This window comes from Xenopus laevis, chromosome 9_10S, assembly GCF_017654675.1.
Source record: "Xenopus laevis strain J_2021 chromosome 9_10S, Xenopus_laevis_v10.1, whole genome shotgun sequence".
Taxonomy (NCBI): domain Eukaryota; kingdom Metazoa; phylum Chordata; class Amphibia; order Anura; family Pipidae; genus Xenopus; species Xenopus laevis.
Genome location: NC_054388.1, coordinates 74,142,200 through 74,165,566, shown reverse-complemented (window position 1 = coordinate 74,165,566; position 23,367 = coordinate 74,142,200). Strand labels below are relative to the sequence as shown.

Sequence of the window (23,367 nt, the reverse complement as noted above, 5' to 3'; positions counted from 1 at the left end):
ATATAATGCATAGTACAAAGTGAAGATACAGTAAAATGTACACAAACAATATTGTGATAGACCTCCTAACATGTGTGTGTGTTTAGGTGTGTATACATATTCATGGTTTAATTAACCCAGTAGTGACTGACACACTAAGAACCACTAACACAGCAAAAACATACCCTTTACTACTGCTACTTTATTTTACTACTACTATACCACTATTAATAAGACAATTCCTATAAAAGCAGAAAAGTTTTTTTTTTCTGATTTCAGTATCTAATATATAATATAATAATTCTTCAGACAAATTTGTCAGACACCTCATAGGCATAACCAGATTTACTATATCATAATATATTATAATGATGTGATATGCCTGCAGTGAGCACCAACCATTTGGTTTTTTGGTGTGCTACCATAATTAATGTGGATATGGTCTTGTGGTAACATGGGTGTGGTTTAAAGTGGGTGTGGTTTAAAAACAGGGAGTGGTCAACACCGGCTTCCATTATCGGCCCTCCACCATGTAGGCCAGAAAAATTTCGGCCCTCAATAACACAGAAGTTGGACAGCACTGTATTACGGTATCATAACAATCATAGTTATTGCTTTCAGACAACAAGTAATTGCTATTTTCATCTGCTATGGGTTTAACAAACTGTTATTACATTAACTCTATTACTTGTATAAGGTGGCTGCAGTATTTTATTCTTCCCACTACTTCAAATAGTTAAGTCCCTTATATAGCTGTTAAAAGGGTCAACTGAGATACACACACAAAAACACACTTACTGAACACGTTTATATCAAAGATATGATTTTCTTTTTGTTTGACATTATCTACTTGTCTCTGCTGCTTAGAAACTACAAGAATAGAAAAGAAATATAAAAAAGGTACTTACGACATTACAGAGTAGTCTTCAGAAGATGTATTGCCAGTCTTGTTGAGGAAAAGTTTAACTACCTCCAGTGAAAAAGAAAGGATTGTGTTGTAGGAAGAGTCCTTCTGCATGTTGAGGATGTCCTGGACAAACTGTATTGTCTCCCAAGTAACATTTTCTATTTTAGCAAGAATTATGTCTTCTGATGAAGATGAGCTCCATGCCAAGTCCAACAAGAGATAAAGTAATTGATTAAGAACTGTGTTTTCCACCCACTTGGTTGTATTTTCTGCAACATGGAATAATTCAGTAATTTTTGGTATCATTTTCATAGCAGTTACAACAGTATTATAAGATGGCGTTGGTTCAGATATAAGATCTTCTGCCATTGCAGCAATAGTTTCTACTGCAATAACATACTCTCTTGTGTCATTTTGTGTAACAGCTTTAGCAGCAGTGATAACTGTTCTGAGAATGCGCAGAATTGTGGCCAAGTTATTTTGCGAGTTCCCCTGTATCAATTCACAAATGTCTTTAGTTGCATTTAGGACAATGGTATTTTTAGGCCACAAATTGGAAGGGAACACATTTTGTATAATTGGATACATGTTTGTAATTACAGTGGAAGCATTCTGGCAATTTGTTTTCAACAAAGAATCTAAATTATAGATAACTAAATTTACATAACTCATGTATCCTTCTGAATATGTTTGATTAAAAATATTTAATAAATATTCATGAAGTTGCATGATATCTTTATCAGTTTTAATATTGCCTTTGGCTATGCTTGTGCGTACAGCATTTGCTATGCTGTTTATTTGGACCCAGTTCAATTCTCCACTCAAGAGTTTGTTTATGCTTTGCCAAATTGCAGTAAGGTCAGATGAGACCAAAGTACTTCCATTTTCACTGGCCAATATGGACTTCATTAATTCTGAAAGTCCAACCCAAGTTTCCATTTGGTTTATGAAGTCTGAACCTGTTTGGTTTGAAGTTACAATATCAGTGATCAGCTTAAAAAGTCTATCTGTGTCTTCTTGTATGGCTATGTTAAGGATCTCTGTGATATTGTGGGAATGATTTACAAACTTCTCCAAGTTTTGTATGGTCGGAATACCATTGGCCAATATAAGCTGTGTAAGCCTATACATAGGATACAATTTGAGGGAGGTATTATTAAATTCTGTTTTGTTTGTTATGTACATTAAGTACCATTTAAGGATTTTGAGCTGAGCATGTACATTTTCCAACTGGCTACTGTTCACATTGCAAGTAATATTGTTGAGGCTGAAGACAGTGTCTGGTTTCAACAGATCAATAAGACTAATTACATTTTGTACGATGACAGAAGTACCATTTTCTATTTTAATATTTTGCAGTGTGTTTGAAATTTCATTTACGCTGGTGAGAATTGCTTGTAGGGTTGCTTGATTTTGCAAGACACTTTTTGTTATATTGTAAAAGGAAACCATTTGCTGGTAAATATTTACAGTTGTATTCATTTCACTCATCCAGTGTGTTGCAATTAAGGACAAATCATTGATTTTTCCACTCAGTGAGTTAGGCAGTTGTAGTTTTCCCAGGATATTCAAAATATGGCAAGTTAAATTGAAAGTGCACAAGAGAAATTCAGCTTCTGTCTGATTTTTACAGTTAGCGTCTTGAACAACTTGTTGAAACAGGAATAGGGTTTCTGTCATATTATTTCTTTTTAGCACTTGCAGAATCACCTTCAATTTTTGCAGATATTTACTAACTGCATGCTCAGTTATGTTCAGCTCTTGTGTGATGTTTTCAAAGAGTTTAACTGCTAAAAGAACTTCTTGGTACACATCTGTAAAGTCTCCTGTATCATTATAAAATATCCCCTGAGACTGTGTAGCAAGCCAATAAATATTATTTATAATGGAAATATGTGAATGATCAAATGTTGCATACTTCTGCAGAGAGCTATTGGAAAAATCCATGGGAAGGCTATTGTTTTCTAAGGAATTAAGAACATTTATCAAATCTGTAACCACGTTCTCAAACTCAGAAACTAAGGTCAGACATTTCTCTGAATCTTTGGTGCAGTTGTTAAGAGCCCCAACAACTGACAAAATTGAGCTGGTGATATTTCTAAAACCTTCTTTGTCTTGCGCAGGCATGTAGCTTGATAGAGTAGTAAGAAGATTTTGAATCAGGCTCTGACGGTCGTTAATATTGTATAGATTATCAGGGTATAGAAATTGTAAAATATCCATAACAGCATCGCTAGAGTGCAAAAATGGGATCTCCTGAATTGCACTTAATTCTAGGAGAGATTTTTTTAGCTGACTGTTGGATACAAACAACACTAGTTGTTTCAGGTACAGTTCAATAAGAGTACTCGTGTCAGCAGAAGTTTCTTCACTGAAGTTGTGAAAATTCTTTAGTGCGTCAATTAGAATGGGAATGCTTATGATACTGTTATTGGAGTTTAAGAAAAACTGCAGTGCCTCCATTGCTTTCGTGTTATTACTTGCTTTACACAAATGATAAAATATCTTAATAAGGCTCGAGCTGTAGTTGAATGAAAGTTCATGTTCTCCTGTGCTTATTAATAGCCAGTCATTTACCAGGTTTTCAAGGACATTTTTCATTTCATTTATTTCACCTTCTTGGGTAAATTGTGAGTCCAGTGAAACACTGTCCATATTCAGACTGTACTGAAATATGGTGTTATTTTGTTTTGCCACAATGTTCCTTATTATGCCTATAATCATGCTGTTATTGAGGTAGTGTGTTTGGAATCCAAAATCAGAAAAGGGCCCATCAAAGGAGGAAAACACAGTATTCAGTAAGGTCTGCAGGATCTTTGCTGTTTCTTGAGTTTCAGGGATATAACTGAAGATATGACTTTGAAGTGTGTGAATTAGTAGCTTCTCAAGTCCACTTTGTTGTAGATAGGCCAGTAGTTGTTTCCATGTCCTGCAGACAAAAAACAATTATTAAAGAATCCATTAGCTACTTTATTACATGCAAAACTTGACTACATTTGCGCTTTTTAGACATCTGGCATCATCACTAGGATGCAATAGGATCTTTTCTGCAGCACTAATATTGACAATTATTGGGCACTGTTCCTAAAATAAACAAACTAGTTGACTTCACACTACATAGTTCCATTGTAATAATGGCTGTGGTCAAATGGATTCCCTATGCTGATAATTCATTATTTTTTTTACTACTTCTGCTTGTTCAACTTAGATACAGCATTAAAGGAGTAGTTCAACTTTAAGTTAACTTTTAATATATTATAGAATGGCTTTGCCAAAATTGCAACTGGAGAGCTGTTGGATAAATAGCTAAATACTCGAAAACACAAATAATAAAAAATTAAAAACAATTGCGAATTATCTCAGAATCTCACTCTCTACAGCATACAGGGAGGCCTATTAACTGTCTCATTATAGTAGTTTTAGAGGGTTTAGAGGTTTTTGAAACCACAAAAAAACTAGCTTCAAATGCCATGGAATTTATTAAAAGAACCAAATTTAAAAACCATAAATGAAAAAAAGCACTGAAAAATCTGAAAAAATTACAAACACCTCTAACATCTCTAAAACGTCATTTCATTTCCTAGGGGAAAAAAATCTGATATAAAAAAGGTCCAATATAATCAGGGCAACTCCCACTGACTTCTATAAGACCTTGACAACTTTTACATGGTGAATTTTTGTATTACAGTTTTTCGTGGTCTTTACACTTAATAAATCTTGAATTGTTGTTGTTTAGTTTTATGGAAATATAGAAATACTAGAAATTGATTGAAATTTGTGAAAAAAATAAATTGGAATGTTAATATACCCTTAAATATTAATTTAAAGATGAACAACCCCTTTAGAGCTTTTAGAAGAATAACACTGTTGTTACACACCTTGTTACAGAGTATTAGATTGGACTGTTTGTTCCCTGGCAATTGAATTAATAGGAAACATGTCTATATACACAGTAGGTTCCTTAACCTTACTGCTGCAAATCATTCACCGATGCTGATGTTCTTTAGTGATTTAGCACTCTAGAAATACCCAAGTGTTGAAGGGGGATTTAAGCACAAATGTAAATTGTAAATTCTTTGCAATTTACATTTATTCTCTATTTTTTGTTAACGTCTCAGAACCCACTTAAATAGAAACTTGATGTACATTACAAAATACATTGCAAAATATGGTGTACTTTGAGTCAGTCTACATTATAATGCCTTAGATGAAAAATGTTCAGTTGAGGGAGCAAGCTTCTAAACAGAAATCAAGTTATGACAGGTGGTACCTGAAGGAAATGCCACAAACAAGATTTAAAATAGCTCTACCAAATAAGGAAAATGGGCTTTTATTGTCATTTTTATTAACTGAATTTCTAGATTTTTATTAACTATGAGATAAAGAAAATGTAAAAAACTTACATTTGAGCTAGGTTGTCCAAGGCAAAGGAACTGTTTCTGCTTCTGAAATAAAGCTGAACAATGTTAGTAGTAAATGTCAAGATGTCCTCATAGTGTGTGACATTTAGCCTTTTCAGTAAGATATTTAGTGATCCAATTGCATCAGCAGTAATCTTTTCACCTACTACCAGTGGTCCAATAGTTCCATTGGACAATGCTTCATTTAGAGATGACTGTAAAGAGGTAATAAAGTCATGGAGAGATGTGTATACATTCCAACTCACTGAGTCGTTATGGGCATTAAAAACCACATTTAGAGAGTCTATAAATGCATGAAAGTTTACATCATAATGTTGAGTTTCATTGAATAAAGTATTCCAAAAGTTTTTATCTTGAAATATAGTCTGCATTACAGACATAGTGTGGTTTATAATCTGGTCTATGATTTGAACGCCATCTTGAGATGTTGCACTCAACAGACTATGAATAACAGGTATAATATTTGATTGTCCTAACCAGAAATTTGTATTATTTACTTCTTTTGTAAAGTACTTCAAGGAGAGATTTTCCTTCATAGTGGATAGAATATTATTTATTATAAGTCGTGTCATTGTCACGATGGGATACATATTTCCAGAGGTCTGAAATGTTTTTGTTATATTTTTTATATAAGTTATATACCACTGAGCAATCTGAAGTTGTGTTTTTATATTTGTCAGTTCTTGGTCTATTTGTAGAAAGAGGGTTGTTGGAAATGTGTTATTTGAGTTTGCAGAGTTCATAATATCCACCAGCTTTCTAATGAGTATCATGGGCTCTTGGCTGTTGGTGTTTAACGTCATTTCAATTTCTTCTAAAGTCTTTGCAATGTTTGTAATCATTGTGTTAATGTCCACTATCATTGAATTATTCTGAAATGTTAGCTTTGTTAATTTGTAGATGTATGTCAGATCTAATGATGAATTTAATTCTTGGACCCAGAAATTTGCAATAGAAGAAGCCACATGGACAGTGTGATTCATTTGTTCAGGCAATGGACAACTCTGAATTAGTCCCATAAGAAAAGAAAACAGTTTTAAAGTGCAGTTCATTGGCTGGGTATCTGTGTAGTTGAAACAGGTGGATCTATTGATAAAATTCTCTAGCTGAGTCATCAGCGTATTAGTATCTACAGAATGAAGAACCTGTTGAAAGGTAGTAAGGTTTTGTTCTAACTCTTCTAAGAGAGCTGGACTGGGCAGGGTTTTTGAACCATTTCCGAAAGTATACTCTGTTAGTGTATTTATTATTTTTATGGTTTCATTGTAGATGTTATTGAAGGTGTTACAGGACTTGCCTTGATAACACAGCGCCATATTGTAAATGCTATTAATGACATCTATTTCAGCACTGCTGGGGATGCTGAATTGTAGCACTGACAGATTTTTATATTGTTGCTGAATATCACTTTTTAGAGAGTTGATAAAAGATATAGATTCCACCAACATTTGCTGAAACATTGCGGTAGTGCCAGTACAGTTAGAGTTGCTCTTTTGGCAAGTGGCAACTGATTGAAGTAGGGTCAGTGTAGCATTTACCAGTTCTTGAAAAATACCTTGCCCTTCTACAGGAATAAGATTAGATATCAAATTGAACAAAGATGGTGCTGCATGAGTAGGGTCCGAACTAATGTTTAATAAGTTGGATGGAGTAAAATAAAACAAGAAATCCATAGCCTCAGTCTTCAGATTATCAGATTGCAAAAAAGAAAGCTGGCTGCTATAATTGAAAAGTGATTTGAAGTATAAAAGTTTCTTTTGTAGATTATTATCAGATATAAAATGTGCAATCTGCTGTAAGTAAAATTCAGCAAGCAAAGAGCTGTCTGATGAATTAGTTACAGATACTGACTTGCTTAATATGTTTAAAATGTTGATCACTGCATTAGTTATGTTGGTTGCCATTGGGTCTAAGTTCAAAAAAGCTAAAACATTTTGTTTCATTGACGTGAATGATGACTGGTTAAGCATAGAAAGAATCCCAAATATTGTGGTGTCATTTAAAAGAGCATTTTCTGAACTCCTGGTTATCCAGGTATTAATCAAAGTCTGGAGCTCTTTCAAGGCTTCATCCGATCCATTATAGAACAAAGTAAAGTCACTTAAATTGTTCCAGAGCAGGAAATTCTGAGCAGCAATTTGTAAGGCACCTGCAATAGTTTCTGTGGTGTTAAGCAACTCTGCCTGCTGATTTTGAAAAAAAAGAATGTTGAACTGCTTTGATATATTTTGAAGTACCTGCAAGTAACTAGTGATATTGAGAATCTGGGATTTTGTTGAGACCTTATTAACCAGTACATCAGTAGAATTAAATAGCAGCTGCACAAAGCCAGAAAGGGTACGCTGCACTTGAAGGTTACCAGGATACTGGCTGGCAATTGCTTGTTGAAGTTTCTGATTGATAAGTTCATCAATGTTATTTTGTTTCATAAGCATCCAAGTTTGTGGCAAATATCTGAAATCATGAAATAATAAGAAAACCATGAGTCTGTTTAAAATAACTTATACAAACAACCAAGTTGATTTATAATATTTGCAACTGCTGATTGTTTAAATCGTAAATAAATATAAATATATATATATTTTTTTAAATAAAATGTATTATATATATATATATATATATATATATATATATATATACATACATATATATATATATACATATATATATATATATATATATATATATATATATATATATATATATATATATATATATATATATAATGAATAGAAGATCAGCACACTCTGTAATGTTTAGGTGAAAACAAGTGTTGATTTATTCACACATCTTTTCCTCAATGTCAAAGCCAGAGGTGAATAAATCAACACTTGTTTTCACCTAAACATTACAGAGTGTGCTGATCTTCTATTCATTATTACTACAAACTTGATTGTGCACCTCTGGCTTTGTCATTGACTGAGTGCGGGCACCGCCTGATAATATATATATATATATATATATATATATATATATATATATATATATATATATATATATATATACATATATATATATATATTTATAATTTAATTAATTATTAATTAATAAATGCAGATTTCCTTTAATACATGGGCATCTGTTGTTATGTGGTTATTATGTTATTAGTACTAGACAATCCCTGAATGTACATTATAAAAAATACCTGTATCAGGAGCAGTTTGTACATACAGAAATTGCTTTTTTAGAGACAAATATGCTAGTAAGAGAAGGGTGACTGAATTTAATTTCAGCATGGCTAGAACTAAAGTAACCAATAATCCTGAAGAGTAACCAATGTAAAAATGGCCTTAATAGAGAAAACATTATTGCTTTTTATTGTCCTGTTTTCTACATCATAAATAAGATTAGATAAAGATTAGATAAAAACAAATTTATATTTCTATATTTAGAGATGTAGTATAGGAGACTTGTTTTCTTGTAAATTATGGCCTCTTATTTCCTCAACTTGCTGCAATGTCAGCAAAATTTGTTACTACAATCAGAGCATTAAAATCTTCCCACCTTAAAAGTTCTGCTGGTTCACTTGATATAATTTTGCTTAGGATATTCCCTAAATCGTTGATGGAACTGTTGCACACCATTTCCGAGACACTAGACATGCCTAATCAGGAAACAAAGTATGTGAAATATCAGTAAAAAGGTAAAAAAAAGCTTATAGGAAATTAAAAATATGCCAATTTTTAATTAGCAATCAGGTTTTTATATGTTTATTTGTAAATTCAGTTTTTCTCTTGTTCGCCATATGTACTCTTTTATATTCTGTTTGTCCTCTCAATGCTCTCTTTCACAATTTACTTAACATGTTAAAATAACACAATTTAAGCAAAATGCCAAATGTTATGTTACTTAAAGGGCATCTGTAGACAAAAAACATTTCCCCAACCAAAGGTGCGGGCAAAGGTGCGGAGCACTCACCTCGGTTGGGGGTGAAAGTAGTTAGAATTTGTTTTAATTGCCCCACCCCCGCCAGAGCTAGGCCACCTGCACTGGGAGGGAGTGCCCGGTACGAGTGGTCATATCAGGACACACCCACAGCATAATGAGCGAATGCTGTGACTTGGTCATTATGCACATGTGCATTACTTGAGAAGCACATTATGTGCATGCGCTATTCAAAACATGGCCACTCAAAATTGTCCCCCCACTGTCCTAGCACTGGCGGGGACAATTTTAAGAAAAAAGTACTGTTACCCCCAACCAGAGTGCGGGCTCTATTAGCCCCACACCTTTGGTTGGGGATACTATTTTTTGGCCTCTATGCTTACATATCAAGCATAGACAAAGCAGCTTGCCAGTGGCAGGTGTGTAGGGTTTTAGCTCCACACTGATTAAAAAAAAAAATCCACTGACCATCTGACCTATTAACACTTTAATAGAATTATGTATATTAACTACTTATGACTACTGCATGAACTTTTCAGCTGTGCAATGACTAGTCTTTGGCCCCACAGCAATATCATTGGGCCCCTAAACTTTGTGAACAAGATATTTTCCATAAATATACTGTATATTGCAACTACTTATCAGTCAAGTCCCACTGATAAGTAGCCCACTTAGGCCCTGGGTCGTCCACCCCAAAATGTTGCTGTTGTGGTAAAATGATGTATGAGTTTGAAAAAACACATCCATTTTGTCATAGCAAAACCTTACTACAGGTATGGGACCCATTATCCAGAATGCTCAGGACCTGGGGTTTTCTGGATAATGGATCTTTCCATAATTTGGATCTTAATACCTTAAGTCTACTAGAAAATCGTGTAAACATTAAATAAACCCAATAGGCTGGTTTTGCTTTTGATAAGTTTGGATCAAGTACAAGCTATTATTTTATTATTAAAGAGAAAAAGGAATTTGGATTATTTGGATAAAATGGAGTCTATGTGAGGCATCCTTTCCGTAATTCGGGGCTTTATGGACAACTGGTTTCCACATAATTGATCTCATACCTATACTAGTTTATTTTTTGTGTAATGCACACTAGGGACACTAAGGACATGACTACATTTATTGGTTCTTTCTGGCCTCCTATTATAATTTAAATAGTTGATGCTCCTGAGGTTGAACAGCAATGTAACTCTGGTGCCCTTATGCATTGAGTTTCATGCAACTCTTTTTTGTTTGTTTTTATGTTCAAGGTATCCATTGTTCTATAAATTAAATACACTTTTTTTCTGTACTTTGTACAGTATTTAAATTAGCTGAAATGTTGAATGTTTGTTGTCAAAGCATAGCAACTGATTTTGTCTGTAGTCTGCATGTGAGAAAAATTAATAGATTATCAATTAAAGGAGAATTTGGTTTATGCTTTAGGGGCTATGGGCCTATTTTAAGAGACCTTTCAGCTAGTTTTAATTTTTATTAATTTCCATGCAATAAAAATGGTCTCTCTTAATGTGGCCACTGACATTACCAACCAAAGAAAAAATTTCTCACTGACATTTCATTTTTATTATTTTAATTTTTATTATTTTTATTTATAATCACTGGTCAGTCAGTTTTTCTATTCATCTTCTGTTCTGAATTCCAAAAGCTAACTATATATATATGAGGGGCCGGGCTGGGAGTCATGAAGGTGTCACCCTTTCCACCCCTACACGCTCCATAAGTTAAGCGCCAGTCATGTGTGGATCTTTTATCTGGCGCAGTGCAGAGTACAGTTGTGCCCCAGATGCAAGTGCTGAGTCAATAAGCACCAATAGGTTGTGTACTTACATCTGAGGCATTTGAAAATAGTCCCTTATATGTTAGCTAATTTGTGTTTTAGGGGGTTATGTAATAAAAGGCACAAATTAGACCAGAAGTGGTAACCCTTAGCAACCAATCTCCAGTTTAAAATCAAATATCTTATTGGTTGCTCCTGGGCAATCTTAGTGGCTTTTATTACTAATGAGGGTGTTTCTTTTATCGCATTATGTATGCCCTACGTTTGAGCAATTTACTTACAAGTACTGTTGATAGATGGACTGTTAAGAGACATCACCATTGAGAAAAAGTTTTCCAATTCAGGCCAACAAAGAAAAGTCCCATTTGCACATGGCAAGCGCTGTGGAATGAATATGAGAGAGAAATATTATAGCACAAACACTGAATACAAACTAACTCTCTAGTCATAATACATCATTTGTCAACAAAAAGATCCACTTTGCTGACAGATGGTAAGATAACCATGATTATTCTGCATTCATGGTAAAGCAAAGATTTTTGCTGCGCCAATTTCCCTGATATGGGCTCTAACTGGACTTTAAAAATAACTTTTTTTCCTGACACTTGCAATGAATGTTTATTTGGATTCACATGAATGAACTTTTCCTATTTTGTATTTTCTACCAAACCATTGAATATCACTTTCAAAGCCAAGAAATAAACGAATTCTCAGATATTCAACCAGCTGGTATGTTGGTAGGATATTTCTGTAATGTGGCCCCATTTATACATCGCCGCATTACAAGTTTGACTAATAAACTGGAATGCTGTTCTGCCTTACAGAAACTAATAATAACCTACAACAGTTGTTCTCCTTTGTCTTTCCCTTTTAGAGGTATTGTAAAATCACACAAGTCTTTCTGTCAGGACCCTGTATCATCTCCCTTGCATTTAAACTGCATACATGATCATCTCAATGTCACGGCATAATATTTGTAGGTATTGATATCAAAAATATATCATGTAGGGTGTGTTAAAATATCTGCTACCCTTCATTAATTGCAATTAGATTACTACAGTGTATTATGGTTTTATTCTGAAAATTCATTTTTCTGAAAAAGCTAAACTTTCTAATTGAATTTCATATAAGGTTTATAACTAGTCAAGCCACATACTTTTTAAAATGTGCCCCAGATTTTTAAGTGGATCATGTTAACTTATCTGTAGCCCAATCATGCAGTAGTTATATTATTTTAAAGGAGATGGAAAGGCTTGCAGCACTTGGGGGGTGCCAAATGTTAGGCACCCCCAAGCGATTGTAGTTACTTACCTGAAACTCTGGGCCGGTGCTCCTATCAGCAGAAAACTGCACCGGGCCGGGGTTATGAACAGTGAGCACCACAAAGCGATCCATTTACGTCTTCTTCTGTGTTCAAATTGCCCGGGACAAACACATGCGCAGTTGAACAAAATAGCTTACTTTTTAGTTAAAGTTCAGCTTTTCGTTCTATTGCACATGCGCAGTCACGCGAAGAAGGAGGAAGATGGAAGAAGATCGATCTGTGGTGCTCACTGGTATAACCCCAGGCTGGTGCAGTTTTCTGCTGATAGGAGCACCCCCAAGGTCATGCAAGCCTTTCATTCTCCTTTAAGGGAGCAGTGTAATAATTGGCCTTAGGCTTGCTACTTATCCAGTAAAACATTTCAATAAAATATATCTGAGTATGGAAAAAATTTAAATTTACAAATCATCATGCAAAAACCTTTTGGATTGAGGTTTCCATTGCGTTTCTAGTTAAAGGCTGATCTAGTTCTAGATCAGCCTTTAACCCAGCCTGCCATGAATGACTGTGAAAAAGGACTAGATACAGATGTGTAAATCCACAAAATAAAAGTGTACCTATATGGAAACCCCCAAAAAGCTTAGTAAGTTCAGGTTGAATAACAAGAACCTTTTGCTTAATGAGTTCTTACCTTGTACAATGATATGCAAGCTTCAATCTCCTTAGTAAGATTCTGACCTGCCAGTGTCTCCCACTGGTCAAAAACAGAAACATTCAAGGTGCTGTTTTGCACTGGAAAAGACATTTCTTTTAGTAAAAACCTATTATCGATGTGAAACACATACTGTAATTATTCCATGCATTAGATTTTAGGGGCCTATTTATTAATCCTAAATTTTTATGGTCAAGTATTAAAGGGGGAAAACATTTTTAGTGGATAAAAAAACATATATTTTTCGAGATTTATTATGCTCTGAAAGCTGCTAAGAATCTGAATCCAAAAATACTCCAGCTAAAGCCTGTCAAAATCATGTAAAAGTCAATGGCCTTCAGGATTCTCGATAATGGCCGTTTGATTCTGGTTTTCATTCGATAATAGTATTTTCGAATTGTACAATTTTTTCATGCAGGAGATTTATTGGTAAATTAATGGGATTCGGGTTTGGGAGTTTGGTCAACTTTTTTTTTTAATTACACTGAGAAAAAGTGAAGTTTTTCCCATCTGAAACATAATGGAAGTGAAGATATTGGTTTTTCTATTAAAGCAAACCTGCTCAACTTCACCTGACTGGAATAACAGCAATGGAGAAACTCCACTGCATTTTAATTATTCCTGAAATTAGATTTAAAGACATAATGAAAGTGAAATACTGGGTTTTCCATACAGACAAACCTGCTCAACTTCACCTGACTGGAATAACAACTATGTGGAAAATGCAACACTCAAGATGCTGTTTTGCATATAATTATTCCTGCCATTAGATTTAAACTTCATACTTTATTGTCACATACTCCTCAGCCTGAGATATAATGGAAATGAAAATACTGTTTTTTCCATAGAGACAACGTGCTCAATTTCAAATGAATACAAGCCTATCCTTAAGGCTTGTTACCCCCACGTGTATTGCACAAAGTTCCAAATTTAAAAAAAAGTTACACAGAGAGCACCACACTATGGCATCATAGTGTATTTTGTGCCGGTATGTCATGCACACCATGTTTCAGCCTAACAGCCTTCATGCACCTGAAGAAGGCTGTTGACATTCATGACATTCCTGTTCAACTTCACCTGACTGGAAACTACATATTATTATGCCTTAAATTTACAAAGCAAAAACAGACGTAATGCTTCTGCCCTGCTATCACTTTGCACCTAGAAATACAAATGTATAACAGCTCCCCAGCTCATTTACAGTGGGACAAATTGCCTCAGTGCATTAATCCATAACAACCAATCAGATATTTGGTATTAGCATTCTACCTGCAGCAACCTAATTGCTGATTATTTGTAACTGGCAAACCATGTAAACTGGCCATAATAAAATGAGTGTCTTGTGGCTAATTTATATATGAAAGTTCCACCTTTCTCTGTAAGTTCTGAGTAACTCAAAGTTACAAACAGAATTATGTACTGTAAAATAGAATCTGACTTTGAATGGCCAAGCCTTGTATACTTTCATATTGCCACTGAGATCTCTTTATGCAAAGCTGCAGTTTATTTTCCACAACATTAACTTCATAGCCCTACCTCCTAGTAGGGTTATAGCAACTTGGGAAAATCTGGCAACACTCCAGTAAACCACAGTAACTATCAGATGCAATACTATGTGCTTTTTGGATGTTATGAGTTACTGTACTGGGTACATCGCTGCCCATTTCTCTACATACAGTTACTCCTGGTATTTTCATTTGTTTACCTATTTTTTCTATTCTTAGGATGAACTTAATGCAGGAATTGATATCTGCAGATTCCTGGAATACTGAAGGGACTTGTGCAATCAGCTCGCCATCGAAGGGAAAACTAAGAAGGGGGGGGACAAAAAAAGGGAAAATGTAATCAGTGTTTAGCTTTAATAACCCAGAGGGATACATACACAATATGATTTTGTTAGTATTGTTTATAAGCAGGTTAAAGTAAGCTAATATATATAGTTTACTATTACTACGGAGCAGTAAGAGGTGGAAAATTATGGCTTTAATTAATATTTCACATATTATCACTTAATATACGTGTAAAATTGTTAGCAGTTTCCAATCTTAGTTTGCATACAGAAATATTATTATTACCGTAAACCTCTTTGGCTTATTTCCCCATAAATAAATATTTCCGATCTTTATTCTGGGAATTAATCATTCCTTTCTGGTTCATTTGCATTTATAAATATGGGTTTGAGGTTTAAACAACCATATGCCATAACCCTAAGAAAACCTGGCTGGAAGAAGCTCCAGGATCCAGGTCTATTAATTGTCATAGTTTATTCTAAGATTTAACAAAGTGGTGCATTATTACAGATAATCAATTTTTATATTCTCACCTTTTTGGATCCTTGATATATTGTGGTAACATAAGAAGCTGATTCCAAAACTCAGTGTTATTCTGCACTTTTTTAAACTGAGTTGACAATGTCTGCATTGTACTGATGATTACTGACATATTTAAGCCAATCTTTAATGAGACAAAAAAGAACATACATATTTCAGCAGTTGCATTACTTTCATATATTCATACACAGTTAACAAAATATTCATGTGTTAGTGTGTTGCCTAAAACTACATATTGTTTGTTTAAGTTCAGATGTGAGCAACATGCAAAGTGCAAAAATCAGCAGAATTCACCATTTTTTGTCTGTTTTTTCCCAGAATTTGAGCATGATATCCTTTGCTATATCATAGATTTCACTTGCTTTCCATTTAAGCAATACAATGTTTTGGACCACAAACCTTTGCAAATAGGTGCAGCAACCGAGTTCTCCTAAACGCCTCCCCTGACCCTTAGCTCAGGTTAACCATCACAATGTTCAAGTAGTATTTTTTATCAAACTAATTTATGCCTATATAAGCTTGCATTCTTTATTGCATGAACTTTACAGCACATGTACAAGGCTGCTCAATCCATGAAGTACTTACCAGGGGCAGTAAAAAGCCACCTCTTGTAACTTTAAGAGCCAAATTTCTGGTTCTTAAACCGGAAATTCAGCTCTGCTAGTGCAAAGAGCTTTTTTGCTCATTGCGCCAGCGATGTGGCCCCCCATTTGACCTTCTCTGACGCTAATGTTTTAAGCGTGGAGCGGAAGGCACCTCAACTAACAAGGTTTTTTCCCCAAAACCCCTGCCTTAAGTTCTTTAATGCACACAGGGTTTGATTTACGATTGTTCAAGATGAAAAAAAAAACAATTAAAGCTTGCAGCAGACTGTTAGAAACCAATTGCTAATGGCAAATGCACATGTGCAATTAAGCACCTATTATTTTAAACATTGCATGTTCTGTAAGACTGAGCTGCTGCCACCCAGAAGTGCAAGACAATAACTCCAAAGCAAAGGTACATATGGGAAATTGTGTCTGTTTCAGATAGCCAGAGATTGAATGGATGTTATTTGAATCTCATGTTAAGAGTTCTCCAGACAAGACACATGCAGCTTTCCCAAACTCCACAAATAAATATTGAAGAGGACATTGGTACTCTATTTCACATATCGTTGACCTGTCCTTCCGCAACATTTTTTTGGTCAGAGGCCTCACAATTCATTGAACAGTTCACTAACTGTACCCTACCCTCTCTTCAAAGCAATTCTGGACTTGACCCCACCAGGTCTCAATAAACAACATACACCATCTTAAATTTCATTCATGCAAGCAGATCACTTCTTGCCCAAAAACTGGAAGAAACCCATTGTCCCAACTAAAGTAGCTATAAAGGAGGAGATGACACTAAACCTTTATGACAAATGTGAAATTAAAGGTTCAAAAAGGAAACTACAACAACCTGACCTAGTCTAAACACTTCTGATTAAACCATATTGAATGGCATTGTGGTGTCTATTAACTATTTCTATTGTTATGAGTCAGGCTAGTTACTGTTACTCATAACCCACCTTTCTGCCTATCCTCCTCCATCCATCTCAAATATTTCCCTTCCCTAAAAATATAAAACCTCAAATTGTTAATAATTAAAAAATCTCATGTTAAAGGTTAAAAATTTCAAGAGCACTTTAAAAATGTGATCATTTAAGACTCTGCAAGGTGCCCAAGGGTAAAATAAAATTTTAGTTTGTAATTGATATACATTAAAGAGAAATATACAATTGTATTCCAAATTAATACAATAACTAAGGCTTGGGAGAACAAAATCATTTAATTAAATATGAAAATATATGGGAGTAAATTTAAAATATATACTGATTATCTACGCTCCCATATAAACAATGCAAATCAAACAGGAAATGACTTTTCTCAGAAGCCATGGTAGTGAAGAATAAACCATCAGGGGGAGCCCAATGGTTTGTTGGCCACTGCTTTAAACCCTGCAAGTTTAACACAGCATGTGTGCATCTAGTCTCATGCAGGTTCCAGGGCAATGTTATCATTAACAATAAAATAATTTTTATTTCTCGTTTCACAGATATTCATCGAAATCGAAGATCACTAGAATGCCATTGTTTCCAAGGTACCTGGTTTATTGTCAGTTTTATTAACTGTGTCAATGATGTATTTTTGCAGATGTCATGGGAACTGCTGGTTTGTTTGGGTGATAATAATGAAATAGCAGAAAGGCAAAGAGCTCCATTCACATCTCCTGAAAGCAACCTCTGTATCACCATCTAGAAACAGTAGAACACAGAAAGTAAAGGTTATATTATGAAAAATAGGTCTATTTTCCACTGGGGGTCATTTATCAACACTGGGCAAATTTGCCCATGGGCAGTAACCCATGGCAACCAATCAGATTGCTGCATTCATTTTTCTACTTGCAGCTGGCTTTAAAAAGTTAATCGCTGATTGGTTGCTCTAGTAAACTGCCCATGGGCAAATGTGCCCAGTGTTGATAAATGAGCCCCAATGGGCAGTAATGCAGCTCATAAATGTTTAGCAATTACAACACAACAGGCAGTTATTTATCAGTTATAGGCCAATCAGAACATTTGCAGAATGGTTTTTCTTGAAAGGGGAACCATCATGAAAATAAAAAAATGTTATGAGCTTCATCTCATGGAAATAAAAAGTTAAAGGTTTTATTACTTTTGTGATAGTTCTCCTTTCGCTCTTCTCAAACGTAAGTGTACAAACAAAACAAATAAGTAGACATAGTACAGCAAATTTAAATTTATGTTTGAAGGTGATGGAGATCTACAGTATAGCAGAGATAGTCCCAGAATGATTTAAATGGTTTAAATGGTGTAAATGAAAAATACATTTACACGCCTGTATTGATGGTAAGCTGATTGCATTTAAAATGCATTGGTTCTGTTGCATTTCATTTGTATTCAGTGTTAGTTATACCCAGCAACATTATGTTAATTCATTTTTGCTATAAATTACGTCCAGATATTTCTACCTTGGATTACAATAATGATAGCAAATATTTCATTGGTTGCTATTCATTTCTAGGAAAGAAGGTTGCATCTGCTATTACCAGTTGTGTTCTCCAGCCCTTGAAATAGATTTAATAATGGTTTACCTGTGTAGTATTTACACTTTCAGTGAAACTGCTTAGAGGATTTGTGTTATTTTGATTTGTCACGTCGACAGACTTTTGCCCTATGTGGAAGAAGAATAAGTATTCAATGTTATTAATATTTTCAATACAGTATTCTATGCACATGCATAACATAACAATTCATTGTGGCTTCTTATATTCCTGGAAATACAATAATTCCATTCATCTGTATCTGGTGCTTTAAAGGAGAACTAAACCCTAAAAATTAATGTGGCTAAAATGCCATCTTTTCTATACTGAACTTATTGCTGCAGCTTAACATTTCAGCTTCTAAGTAGCAGCAATGATCCCGGACTTCAAACCTGTCACAGGGGGTCACCATCTTGGAAACTGTTTGTGACGCTCACATGCTCAGTGGGCTCTAGGGGTCGTTGCAAATTCACAAGCAAAAAAATAGGTTGGCCTGTAATATAAGATGATGACTACAGGGCTGATTATTAAATTCTGATGCTAGTTGTACTGATTTCTGTGCTGCCATTTAGTAATTATCTGTATTAATTAGTAATCAGTCTTAAATTGAGACATTTCTATTCTATATGTACTGTATATTGTGAGTCGGTCCCAAAGCTCAGTAAGTGACAGCAGCAAAGAGCATGTGCAGCGAATCAGTAAAAAAGAAGATGGGAGCTACTGGGGCATCTTTGGAGACACAGATCTTTCCTGCTAAAGGGCTGTGGTTGCCTTGGGCTGGTACAGAAGACCAAAATATCATGTACAACATTTCTAGCTACTTCTTTATTTAGGCTTTAGTTCCCCTTTAAGGCACCTTTAATATTTGATGATCAGTGGGCGTACAAAACTGTCTCTTAATACTGGTTGAATTAACCATGTGTATATCATGATCAGAATATTAACATCTACATATGGTTTGCTATCTATATGTCAAACAAAGTAACAAGCTGTTAACTAGCATGTACCCAATGAAGCTGATATGCTGTCTGATCTCATCAGGAACGCGTCACCTCCTCCTCCACCTCCAGATTGAACTGAACGTTTTGGCAATCTGGCAACAAAACAGTGTAAACATTATAACCGAGAAAATAATCCAAACAAACCAAATCTGTCAGGCAAATTAGTGACATGACCTTGTTCACGTTCTTCAAGGTCAGAGAGATACTTAACCCCCTAGCAATATTGGGAATTCAAAGGAGCCTCTCTGGCTATCTCCTGAATTTTATAAGTATACAACATGAAAGCAACTAACAAATTGGTTGTTGATAGGAAGTATATATTTAAGGCTAATAGATCATGAAAAAATGGACTGCTCCTAGAAAATCTATATCTGCATATAATCATAATCGCAAACACTGCAGCCTACCAAACTATATTTATTAGATGTGTCTCTACTTTTTCAAACACCTTGTTAACATTAGCATTGGTGGAATTTTGCATCAGTAATATGAAATTAAACCCATTACTGCCTAAAACCAAGAGGGGCAGTTGTCTGCTCTAAAAAAAAGCTTACTTGAAATTTATGGGGTGTGTGTTATTCTTTAATGTATTTGTACATATGAAAGGGAGCTGTTATTATTTTCCTTGGCAGTGGCTACACCTAATACCAGGTCTGGATATAAGGCGAGGTCACAAAATCTCAGGTGTAGGGTGACATAAATTAAGGGGCAGCCTGCCACCCAGCCACACAAGTAGTTAACTTAATTCCGCAGCCACTCCGGTAGAAATAAAGGATGCCCATGAGCGCAATCCTGCAGTTGGGCGGGTGCTAGGAAGCCGGCCTCCAGGCGCCCTCACATTAAACCTGGCCCTGCTTACTGCAGTCAGTAAAAACAAACAATACATTTGTGCCCTTGAATGTAGTGCTGATTTTTGTTAATGTTGATCAGGTACCACCTACATAAAATTCTGACATTTTTGTTTTACCAAAGTTATGTTATGTAGTGAAAACATTCCTCTTACTTTCTTGTTGTGGTAGTCACGAAGGATGTATTTCCACACCCTGCGTCACAGAGGAAGGTCTCAATAAAGGGTATCATCCCTGTGCTCTGCAGGTTGCGTGGAGCAAAGTAGCCTGCAAATAAAAAATAATAAATGAGAGGTGACACCATTTTTCCATTTGGGAATATATGAGCCTGATAAGCATAACAAGGCCAATGACACTCTGAAAGAGCCTCGCTAGGAACTGTCATTAAAGGGGTCGTAAAACTTTAAGTTAATTAGCATGTTATAGAATGTCCTATTCGTAGTACCTTTTCAGTTGGTCTTATTTTTTTTAATCATTTTTTAATTGTCTTCTTCCCCCATCTTTTTTCAGCTGTTAGCGGTCACGTTTTTTCAGCTGCCAGATGAGGGTCGTTGACCCCAGCAGCCAAAAAAACTATTGTTCTCTGCAATGTTATTGTTACTTTTATTATGTTTCTTTCTTTTCAGTACCTCTCCAATGCATCTTCCATTCTCTCATTTAAACTTCTGAACAGCTGCTAGGGTAAACTAGACCCTGACAACCAGATTGCTACTAAAATCCCACACTGGTAAGCTGCACTGCTAGGCAAGGTCCTCACTGCAATATGATCTTGAACTGGTAAAAGACTTGTTTTGTGGTGAGGGAGACTTATTTTAGATTTAGATTTATTGATCCCTAAGAGTCTAATGTGTCAAAAGCGTATCCTCCTCCTAAAATCATTCATTCCATAGAAGTTTACGGAGAATCTGTTCAATGTACACATTTTTGAAATAAAAACAAATTCCTATGTTCTTAAAGGACAAGTCAACCCAAAATAAAAATGTTGCCTAATAAAATAAAACATCATTCTAAGCAACTTTCCAATATACATTTATTAAAAAATTGCATTACTTTTCAAGTTGTTTGTAAAATATATATTATTGAAAGCAGAATTTACTTAACTGGGTTGATCGCACTCCATACACTTTTTTCTGTTACATTGTTTTCAGATTGTTCAAAAGAAACATGGACTTTTTTCCAAAATTGAAGATTAAAGTTTAATGTTCCTGTCTCTGGTGTTTGCCTGGCAGCTCAGTGATCCAGGTGTGGATTCTGAACTGTTACAATTTGATATATTAGTTGTCATACTAGTTGATACATTCCTCAGCAGTTTCTTAGGAATAATAGCAACTATTGTATCAATTCTAGCAGCCACTTAATTAAACTTGGGGATTCTGCTCAGCATGGCCAAAGATAAGAAATGTATCAACTAAATGTATCAATTTAGAATGGTTAGAGTGGACAACCCCCCCCCCCCCAGTAGTTTTAGAAGGACATAAGAAGTTGAAAAATGAAAATTTCCACTTCAATATAAGAAAATGGTCACAAATATAAAAGAGGAAGAAATTGGAAAAAGTCTTTATTTCTGGTGAACTACCTGATGATCTATCTGACCAACTCAACTGAAAAAAGTATTTGAAGGTGACCAACTCCTTTAATGTCTGGTTGTCACTTTTTGAACAATGTTGCAAAAGTCTTAATTCCCCAGCAAAGTCAGGTCTGTTACTCAGCTGCCTTGTCTTACATTGTTTCAACAGTCTGACCCACAAGGGCAGAGCATAGAAAGAGACAGAGGAACATTGCTTTCAATAGCAATACATGTACACATATAACTTAAGAACCATAGAAAACTTGTAATGAATGTATATTGCAAAGTTGCTTAGAATTATGTTTTCATTTATTAGGCAAAAAATTATTTTTGGATTTGTCATTCCCTTTAAGTTTTTTATTGTCTTTATGAGCCATAGACCTGCAGTTTCAATTGCTTGACTGCACCTCAGCTTTACAGTATATGCTATAAATAAAGTATATGTTCTGAAAAGTGAATATGTAGACAAAAAGAGTTGAAAAATATGAAAGGCTACCATTTGCTTTTGCCTAAAGGCACCAAATAGGCAGCCAGATATACTTGAGTCGATAGCATTGACTGGGTAATAATACATAGTAACATAGTAAATAGGGATGGGCAAATTTTTTCACCTTGTTTCGCCGCAAAAATTACGCCCATAGACTTGTATGGCATTAGCTTTTCCAAAATTCACGGTTTTTGTTGCCCCACATAATCCTATATAATAAAGTTGAAGTGTCTCTGCGTCCAGTCCCTGTGATCAGTGGGATTGCGCTACTGCGCATGTGCCCCACGGAATAATAAAGTTGAAGTGTCTCTGCATCCAGTCCCTGTGTCCGTGGGATTGCGCTACTGCGCATGTGCCAAACGGACCGTCTCTGGCGAATTTAATAAAGTTGAAGTGTCTCTGCGTCCAGTCCCTGTGTCCGTGGGATTGCGCTACTGCGCATGTGCCCCACGGACCGTCTCTGGCGAATTTTTTTTAGACTAGAACAATTCTGTTTTTATAAATGTTTAACTACATATGTTCTAGCACCCGTTAATTTAACGGGCTTAATGTCTAGTTAAATAATATGATCCTATAGGATTAGTTATTTTCTGTATTTGAGGATGTTGCCGTTTATTTAAGAAGTTCTTTGTGAGCTTTTAATTATCAGTGACTGTGAGGTAGTAGTTATATCTTGCAAGATGTAATCCTGTCATAGGCCTAATTATGTTTCCATTTATGTATCCACTTATGTTAATAAGGATGAGCTGCTCCCTTTTCATGGTAAAGAGAGAGACTGAAGAGGATGACATCTAGGAAATTCTGAACACGTATCCGAAATTTATTCTAATATTACCTTAGGCAAAATAATTTCCCTAACAGAATTAATCAAATCTGTAGTGTTTGTGCATCTTGCAAAATGTATCTGTAGTCCCTAAAAGAAAAAGGTGAACTGTGCACCCTTTACGATTGTCACAGTAACATACCACTACTTTATGCAATTTATAGATTATTATATTAGATTATCGGATATCATAACCTCATATATGATTATGTGACCTGATAAAGCACAAGGATTAAATAAAACATCTGATGGCCACAATTCCAGGTAAAAAAAATGGGT

At 35.1% G+C, this 23,367-nt stretch overlaps 1 protein-coding gene across 1 annotated transcript in view; it reads right to left on the bottom strand.

Moving 5' to 3' along the window:
- abca12.S (ATP binding cassette subfamily A member 12 S homeolog) overlaps positions 1–23,367 on the bottom strand; it is a 92,128-nt gene that overhangs the window by 56,596 nt on the left and 12,165 nt on the right. Inside the window, exons 3-13 of the mRNA XM_018238948.2 lie at positions 20,367–20,478; positions 19,370–19,455; positions 18,414–18,493; positions 17,407–17,556; positions 15,272–15,402; positions 14,654–14,757; positions 12,928–13,028; positions 11,254–11,353; positions 8,812–8,911; positions 5,290–7,761; positions 888–3,815 (exon numbers count right to left, since the gene is read on the bottom strand). Of these exons, the coding sequence (XP_018094437.1) occupies positions 888–3,815; positions 5,290–7,761; positions 8,812–8,911; positions 11,254–11,353; positions 12,928–13,028; positions 14,654–14,757; positions 15,272–15,402; positions 17,407–17,556; positions 18,414–18,493; positions 19,370–19,455; positions 20,367–20,478 (6,364 nt within the window). The remainder of the gene's footprint in view (positions 1–887; positions 3,816–5,289; positions 7,762–8,811; positions 8,912–11,253; positions 11,354–12,927; positions 13,029–14,653; positions 14,758–15,271; positions 15,403–17,406; positions 17,557–18,413; positions 18,494–19,369; positions 19,456–20,366; positions 20,479–23,367) is intronic.